The following is an 8,837-nucleotide window of genomic DNA, read 5'->3' as shown; positions in this document are numbered from 1 at the left end:
TGGACCTAATTCGATTAAAACTGCTGTTCATCACAACTGACAACCGGTTTTGCCGTATGGTAGCGAACACATGCACATAATTTATCGTGCTTGTGTACTGGAAGCGCCATAATTCAACACACGTTGCACGAAATACTGAAACGCCGTCTATCGTAACCATTCGTCGATCGTGACATGCTTGTCTGCCTGTGTCTGTTTTCATCGATCATAGATCCTTGTCGATCATGGATCCTTTATCTACCCTGCACAAGGCACTACTGCTCGCGCAAAATAAAAGAAATATTGGATGTAGATTCTTACAAGAAACAGATACAGCAGCAACAGCAGAGCTCGAAATCACATCCGTCATCACAGTCGCACGAGCAACCATTATCCGACCCGGAATCATCACCACAGCACCCACAACAACTATCAGTTTCAGCATCGCCTGAAGCTCCTTCGACGGGTGCTGCTGGCACATCGCACTAGGGAACGAAAAAAGTGCATTTTAGAGGATCTCACCGCAAGGATCCAACCGGTGTTTGTCACCTTACCGAAGGCCTTGGCTGCGTCAAGTGGACAACGGTCATGATCCTGACGACGTCCTCCAGCGCACTCTGGGGCAAATTGCCGACGGCGTTGTCGATATCGGAGAGGGTGACCGGGGAATGCTTATGGTTCGCGTGCCAATCTAAGCCCTCCTGCGAGTCAAACACTTCCCCACACACTGTGCACTCGAAAGTCCCATCCATGGTTCGTTCGTGCGTGATCAACAGAATCCAAAGCAACACTACACACCGCGCCGGTAGACGATGGAACCGATTATAAACCGCGAAAACGGATCACATGTGAGTACATCCGCATCACGGGAACCTACGGGCTCAACGGGTGATATTACTCTGCCCACCCTGACCGATGAATTGACAATGTATAATTCGTTATACACCAAATACGAGGCAATAAATCGTCACAACCCTTATGCCTCATGGAAGCGTAAGCCAACGCGTCATGGAGACATAAGCTGATATGGAATGCGGTGATTTGATAACCTAGCCCGAGCAAGACGATCGATAAGCTGATTAGAATTCAGTCCTACCGAATAATTGGTTTGTTACTCCAGCTAACCGGCCGGTACACTTTATTTTACTACTCTACTCTGCTATCCCAGATAATCACTTGTCTTTATCACTGGTTCGCTGACACGCAACTTTGTAAAACGTACAACATAACCAGCCGGCTAGTCTGAATTTGACTTTCCATACCCAATGGGTATTTATCTTACCTGAATTTGGCTCATTGCACCTAAACCCCCAACGGCAGCTATCTCTACGACATCCTCGTTGGCCACTTCATGCAGGCCGTTGGTGATTCCTTCCTCTTCGGAGATGGCTTCAACTTCCTGAAAAGCTGCAACTTGATCTTCTTCCATCGGAAGCAGACTCCGTCCAGTGGAAGGTAATGGTCCAGCAACCTGATCACCAACGATCGGGAGCGATCCCATGTTCGTGGCCGCCGATACGGCCATACCGAGCTGCGTTGGCGTCACGTTTTCAGCATAATCGGTCACTTTATCGATGCCACGAGTCAGCTGCTGGTTCGTCTTGTCGCTCAAAGACTCTTCTTTCACCACATTCGATTCACCAGCCGTTGAGTGGGCATGGACACGTTCCATCGCCCCCCCAATGTACGGTCGATTATCGCCAATAGGCATTTTTGTGGATGATTCTGCCTGTCTTGCTGCTTGCGAATGCCGATCAGCTCGATGTTGCAACGCAACTAAGCTAATAAAACTACTGCTCCACAACTTATTGAACATTGAACCGTGAGAGGTGGACATAGGATCACTATCTTATCTATTCCAAATTTCGTAGAAATGATGTGATAAATGTTTATCGTCGTTCGCCAGTTTGAAGGCATTCATTATCTATTAGTGATAATTAGCGATTGTCATCATTGTTCTCACAAGGATCGAAAGCTGCGTGCGTAAGATACAATTACTTCGCTTTTGTTATACTTTAATAATCCTCTTAATCACATTCGTACAGTTCACATCGGCTTCAACAGTCAACTTTCGCCTCGCTCACGAATAGGGGGCCGTCCCTTCTCTGGGAATCGAATAAATTAGTGTTCGAAGTATTCTCTGGGATTCTAATAAATTAGTACCTAAAGCCAACTTAAACGAAAGCGGAACAAAACATGAAACCAATCTATAGAGCGCACGTGCATTCCTTCACCGCGATGCACACCACAGGTAAGATGCACTTTCGTAGTTTTCTTCTCCTCCGTGAGCTCGCGACCGGCAAAGAACAGAAGTTCCGACACACAGGCTTGCTGATAATCGGTTTCCTCCGGACGGCCGCGACTTATGTAATCACTCTGCGATGCTTATACTAACCTAACGTTCCACGTGGAAGCATAATCGTGGGCTCCCGTGCACGGCCTTTGACGGTAATTTCATTAATATTTCCATTTGCTCCACCCAAACGGATAATCTAGCGCATATACTTTAACGTATGAAATTCATGAATATCTCCTATGTGAACGAAGAACTTTTCGGGTCAGGACCTAGTTTCTACACTCTACGTTTCTGCCTCGTCTCCCTTTCCCGATCCGCAATCTCACCTATGCCATCGTGTAGATGCTGTTGTTGTTGTTGGGTGGTGGTGGTTTCAGTGCTCCAGTCTTATGTGCGTGCACTCACGCGGATACAACAAGGGATTTGTTTAGCCAATCGCCACCGATCGTTGTGGACCAGAAAGTCACACACACACGAGGCCTCATTTCTATGATGCACATGACATCTGATTAGTCGGAATTTCCCTCCCACCATACCCCACATCGCCCGGCGCATGGATTTCGACCGAAAGCCTACAATTTATTCGCACGGAGAGCATTTTTGTTAAGCTTAGCCTGTTCTCTAGTTAAAGTTTACGCAAGCATAGCGACTGAAAGCGAGAAAGAAATTAGAACCAACAATAAAGCACGTGTGAAACGGTGTAGCACCATGAGTTTTGGGGTTCGGGAAAACTCGCGCGTGTACGCGATGGATGCAACTGAACAGAAGAAATGTGCAAAGTAAAAACAAACATTACCTACGAACTGGCATGATGGTGGTGCTGATCTATGCAACGACATTCGTGGCTAAGCGTTGATGTGGCGAAGAGCTTACGCATAACACGTTCCACACATTAAACACATTAAGCACATGCGGTGAGATATGATGGAGGGCGGGATGATTGATACTCTAAATGTACATCGCTCCGTATACCACTGCGAGACCGAATAAACGTGAAGAGTCCCGCATGCTGAAGATGCTGGACGATCGAGATCGAGATGGTCCCACGAACGGTCAATATGTACAGGGCGGTCGCAAAGCAAGTACAATCAGCGGCAGCATGAGGGTTAAAATACGTATCCCGGAAACCAAATCATTGCTAATCGCACAACCAGCCAGGACCTTTCGTGGATATGAGTTGTAAAACTAAGGCTTAAGAGTACATAACGCGCTAATCGATGAAAACAGCCACCGTCTCAGGTGGATGGGATTTAAATTCAAACCTAAATAGAAACGAACGTGACTTGCACGATACATAGAGTACTGATTTTGATGATACATTTATGAAACGTACATACAAACGTTCGGGAGCATGAATGTTTTGCCCAAAGAAGGTAAAATAAGCACATCAACCGGTAAACTTGCCCCAGAACAAGTAAATAAGCTGCCGCGATACTCGTTTAGTGTAGTGTTTGCTCAAAAGTAATGTCGAAAGATAAATTTCTTCTTGTTGCTAGGCAACGTCGAACAGTTAAGCCACCATGTACGGGGCGAATGAAACTACTAAAAACAGTCCGTGCTTAATAAGTATTTAAAAATTGCAAAAAATGGCAAAAAAAGTATGCCTCTATAAACCGAAACCCGAAGGTGAAATATTGCCCACTTCTTACTCATAATCTTATCGATTCCCTTTATATCGCTCGTAACCTGGCGGCGTAATATGTCGGCTGTGTCGCGTAATGGCTCTACATTCGATTCGCAACTGGTTTGATTAAACTCCTACCCTACGGTCGTTTACAAACGGAACCCTTTGACATTATGATGCGTACATACAGACTACGCCTAACGTAGAACCAGAAACGGATTCAATTTGGGACCCAACGAACAACTAAACCAACTGGCAGTGAGTATTTGAACTAACGCTCCGATGTTCGAGGGGTCCTCTTTCGCATGCTTAGTTGCGTTATACTATCACTGTTCCCTGTGCATGTCTACGTGTACGTGTTTATCACCCTCTCGCTTCCTGTTTTACACCCTTTTGCGATTATTTTTGGCCTTTCCTCTGCGTTCCACTCTACAATCTTCGCGCTCGAGAGCGAACAGAAACTAGCCGAAATGTGTTTTGTGTGAATGTTAAACAACTGAATCTTTGCGAATCCTAAAAGTAAAGGTAAGTAAAGAAAAGTATGATGTTAAACGAGCAAACAATACAGGATCGTAAACAAAAAAAACAGAAGAAGCTTTGTGCGACTCCAGTACAGTGGTGAGGAAAGAATGGAAGAATGAAATAAGGATGACATCGAAAGCCAAGATATGCGATTGTACGTGAGATGGATGGATGAATAGTTGCGCTACGGAAGCATTGGAGCCAGTGAGGACAAGCAAAACGAAAGCAAAACGTGTGCCACAAAAATGCATACACGTTCGATTCCTTTTTTGGATCTATACAACTAAAAACGTGATTTCCATGGGGCGAGAGAATACATCAGCGCTATTGCTCTGTGCTGGGACACTGAACCAGCCAACCAACCGACCTTCTCACTTAACTCGACGATCTTCATAGACAAATATCTCACTCACTCGAGCAGGGGTCGTACGTACGGAAAGTACTATTTGGGTGGCCTCGTAAGAAGGATCCTCAACAGGCACACGACGAGAACTTGGCGCACGAGGGGCATGGATTGGGAAAAGATTACCAGAGCGCAGGATAGACACACGAGTAGGGGGTAGTTATGCATATAGGTATTACAGACAAGGACAGGGGGACCGAAACAGGCGAAAGGGAGGGGGTGTAGTTCGGTATGTTCGTATCGGGTTTTTACTGCTATTTACCACATGTAGTTCTCGGTTTGGGGTGCTCGCATAACGCCAACGCCTCCACCCAGCCGGCGGTAGTTCATGCAGCCACACAAGCGCCACTGGTTCGTCTCGGGATCGTACACCTCGATCGTCTTCAGATAGGCGGTTCCGTCGAAGCCTCCGACCGCGTACAATTGACCGTTGACCACGGCTAGTCCAACCTGGAAAGCGAATGGATAGGAATCGGTAAGTGAGCCCTGCCAGACCCAGCCAAAAATGCCGTTCTTACCCCACTGCGTCTGGACGTCATCGCGACGATCGGGCTCCAGGAATTGGTGTGCGGGTTGTAGCGTTCCGCGGACGACAGCTCCATGCAATCGTCCCGCCCACCGACAGCGTAGATGAAGTTGTTGAACACCGCACACCCGAGGTGTTTCCTTCGCGTGGACATGGGACTAACAGCGCACCATTTGTTCTGTCGCGGATCGTACCGTTCGACCGTGTTGAGTGGACACTGTCCGTCCGAGCCACCGATCGCGTACAGGTATCCGCCAAGTACGGCCACCGCCACGCCAAGTCGTCGTGTCGTCATCGGGGCCACTTTGGACCATTTGTTCTCTTTGGGATCGTATCGTTCGACGTGGTTCAGACACTGTACGCCGTCCTGTCCGCCGACCGCGTACAGAAAGCCATCCAGCACCGCCACTCCGACGCTCGTGCGGCAGCTTGTGGTCGGTGCGACATCACACGACCACTGATTCGTCTGCGGATCGTACCGCTCGATGCTGTTCAGGTAGCTCTGGCCATCGTGCCCGCCGACGGCGTACAGCAGGTCGTTCAGGACGGCCACACCGACTCCACAGCGTCGCTTACTCATCGGTGCTACCATCTTCCAGTCGGCCGTCTCCGGATCGAACCGTTCCACGGATGCAATCGCGTCACCCGAGCACCAGCCACCCACGGCAAACAGGACCTCACCGCGGCGAGTCGGTTTGCGTGGTCGAGTTCGTGGTCCTTGCATTAGCGGGCGTTCTTGTGGCAGCAGTAGGTAGTTCTTTGCCTCGTCAACCAGATCCCGGCAGGCTTCATCCGAGCGAACGAGCAGGTCAGATCCAACCGTGCCGACTAGGAACTTGGGGCTGAGCAGAGGCATTCGGACGTGCTGAAGCACCTGAGCCAGATGCTGGCGTCGATCGGCGACGTTGTACTTGAGCCACGCCATCACCGCATTAAACACCTGCTCTTCCGAGCGTACGTTCAGCTCATCGCTGCAAATGATATCGACAAGCTGACCAACCGGAAGTAGCAGGAACTCCTCGCTTTCCATCACCTCCTGGAAGTTGTGCTGGGTGAATTTGTCCGCAATGCGCAACAGCTCCCGACACGAGTGTGTGTCGGCGAACGCCCGAATACCGAGGCAGTTCTCTGGATCGAGCTGGCGCTTGAGGAACTCGCAGCAAATATCCTGTATTTCGGCCAGCTGCAGCAGACAGGCGGCCGGCAGCAAAGGCTGTACGTTCGATTCCTCTACAACGATGTGGGACGTGTAGCAGAAGTCAATCAGCAGCTCCATTGCGTTCTCGTCAATGTCGCAGATCGTGACCTCGGTTTGGCGCGACTCTTCCAGCTCGCCGGTGAACATGGCTCGGAAGTATGGGCTGCACGCGGACAGGATCACGCGGTGGGCGAATATTTTGCGGCCTTTCACGTTGATCACGACATCGCAGAGCTCCCGGTGGCGTCGAAGCACGTTCAGCTCCTGCAGTGTCACCCGAGGGTGCTTCTCCGATGTGTGTGACAGTCTACTGGGGAAAGGCCAGATGGCGCCGTAAAGAAAATAAAACCGTTACGGATTCCGCTCGATTCGGTTGTGGGACAAGAAATGCATCCCTGGTACTGGCTTACCTCGCCGGCGACGGTGGACGATCTGATATCAGCATGTCACCCATTCTGTTGGCCGCTAGGCGCAGCGGGGCAGAGGCCCAACCCCACACGGTATCTATCTGTGGATGGGTGAACAAAAAATGTACGTCATCATCAGCACGGGTTCGTTCGGAAAGATCGAAAATGTGCTCCGAAACCAGAAACCTTCTTTGCGTATTGCCCAACACGCCCGTGAACCGTTAGCAAGGCTATCAGGAGCGTTTTCAAGTGGAGTTTTCCGTCCATCTGAGCCCTGTAGGTTTCATTTTTTTTTATTCGAGCGTTCGTAACACGATCAAACGATCCCAGAACCTGTCCTGCGGATAGCGGAACATTACACCGAGCGAGTGCTTGGAAACAGGTTAATTCGTTAGCCCCCAAACGTGCAGACCTAGAACCCCGCTGTAAAAGGGCCCGGGTTACGAATGGGACATGAATCAAGTCTATGCCAAAACGAGTTCTGAAACTTGAGTTCCGTAAATCTGACCAAGGATAACGGTGCTAGAATACTGCACTTGCGGGTTGCAGAATATTATGCTTCCGCAATTGCATCGTTTCGTAGAAACTAATCAAAGGAGCCGGTGTGGAGATGTCGAATGAAAAAATGTTTAAAAATTACGCCAATGGCAAGCCTCCTTAGCTCATGAACGTTGAAGCCCTTAGAAGTTGGCGCTTACAAGGGCCACCGAAAATGCGCATATTTGCACGCAGTTTCTTCGCATACACGCACACGCCCTCCTACACACCCCATGAGCACACCGAAATCCTTGACCGTGCTTGAGCGCAAGAAGAAGATGAGCCGTCGTGTGCATCGAGCTGATTGCACAATTTTACTCACGGCTCTCTCGTCAACCGGCCGTCAGAGGTCTGTTGCTTACCTTTGTAACTTTTATTCACACCCCGTGGCGCAAAACCGAGGAGGAAGTTGGCTGCTGTTCGTTTTCTCCGCCTCGTTTTCGCGGTGGTTCCGCCTCTGTACGCAGCAGCACCGCGCACACACTACGGAGCGCGTACGCACGGCGCTACACACAAGGGGTGTGTAACTCTGTTCGTCGACGCACCCACCCCACTTGGGTAGCAGCAGCAAGCTACAACACCCCGAAGAAAACGACTTTCCACGACACACACGCACGCTCGCCCAAGGCTCACTCGATTCCGGAAGCTGATGCTTAGAAAATTGACCACCGGCAGCAGCTCATCCCTTGCGGGAGAAGCATTTTTCCAGTCGCAATTAGAGCAGGCTTTCCTGCCCCCACCCCTTTTGGGGTTGCTCAGCGAAAATCACTCGCGGAAAACGCCTCTTCGAGGAGGGTGCGTATTTCGCGCACGTGTTTTCGATTCTTTCGCACGGTTACCCGATCGCGGATGCACCCACGGTGCAGTGAAATAACCAATGCTGCACTGCTACGTTTAGAATATCGCACGAAATCGATTGCATTTAGCGAACACAGCACTAGTATTTTTCACGACGATGATGGGATTTTCTTTTCACTGACAGCTACCCGATGACAGCATCAGCATGGCTGTCAACGTCGTGATTTAATAAGAACAGGTCAGCTCAGACGGAAGATCAATTACGCTAAAAAATGCATATATTTTACGTTTATTCGTTAACTGAATAGAACGATAACATGCTAGAGTATCTGATTTTACTAATAGTTTCCTATAGCGACGATAAAACGGCCTCATAAGCGATCGAAAGAGTGTAGCAATAATTGTCCCCCATCTGTTGGACACTACACCGGAGCTGTCATGCTCTAACCTTGCTTCTAGAATTGCTTTCAATGATTGTTTTCGTTGGATTGTTTGACGTGAGACTTCAGTTTTCGTGCTGTGTTGCAAATTGTCCATCAGTAAAAAA

General features: G+C 49.2%; 1 protein-coding gene across 2 annotated transcripts; it reads right to left on the bottom strand.

The window, feature by feature from the left end:
• Window positions 1–4,387: 4,387 nt before the first annotated feature.
• LOC128731905 (kelch-like protein diablo) lies at window positions 4,388–7,929 on the bottom strand. 2 transcript variants are annotated; one of them, XM_053825060.1, is made up of 5 exons: window positions 7,855–7,929; window positions 6,959–7,056; window positions 5,343–6,855; window positions 5,087–5,274; window positions 4,388–4,412 (listed from the first exon to the last, which is right to left on the bottom strand). In XM_053825060.1, exons 2-5 carry the CDS (start codon window positions 7,000–7,002, stop codon window positions 4,388–4,390), a joined length of 1,770 nt encoding a protein of 589 aa, XP_053681035.1. In that variant the 5' UTR covers window positions 7,003–7,056; window positions 7,855–7,929. The 2 variants fall into 2 exon arrangements, with proteins under 2 accessions (XP_053681035.1, XP_053681037.1); XM_053825062.1 differs by lacking the exon at window positions 4,388–4,412 and having other exon boundaries at window positions 5,083–5,274.
• Window positions 7,930–8,837: the final 908 nt, after the last annotated feature.

The sequence above is a fragment of the Anopheles nili genome, chromosome 2 (assembly GCF_943737925.1).
Source record: "Anopheles nili chromosome 2, idAnoNiliSN_F5_01, whole genome shotgun sequence".
Classification (NCBI taxonomy): domain Eukaryota; kingdom Metazoa; phylum Arthropoda; class Insecta; order Diptera; family Culicidae; genus Anopheles; species Anopheles nili.
Note: the sequence above shows the minus strand (reverse complement) of the source record. Positions and strands in the feature narration are given on the sequence as shown.

Excerpts from the sequence above, each read along its gene's own strand:
- LOC128731905 (XM_053825060.1), bottom strand. The coding sequence starts at position 7,002 with ATGGGTGACATGCTGATATCAGATCGTCCACCGTCGCCGGCGAG. Across the intron at positions 6,856-6,958 it reads CGTCCACCGTCGCCGGCGAG|ACTGTCACACACATCGGAGA; the intron begins GTAAGCCAGTAC and ends TTTCCCCAGTAG. Across the intron at positions 4,413-5,086 it reads CAAACCGAGAACTACATGTG|GATTCGCAAAGATTCAGTTG; the intron begins GTAAATAGCAGT and ends CTTTACTTTTAG.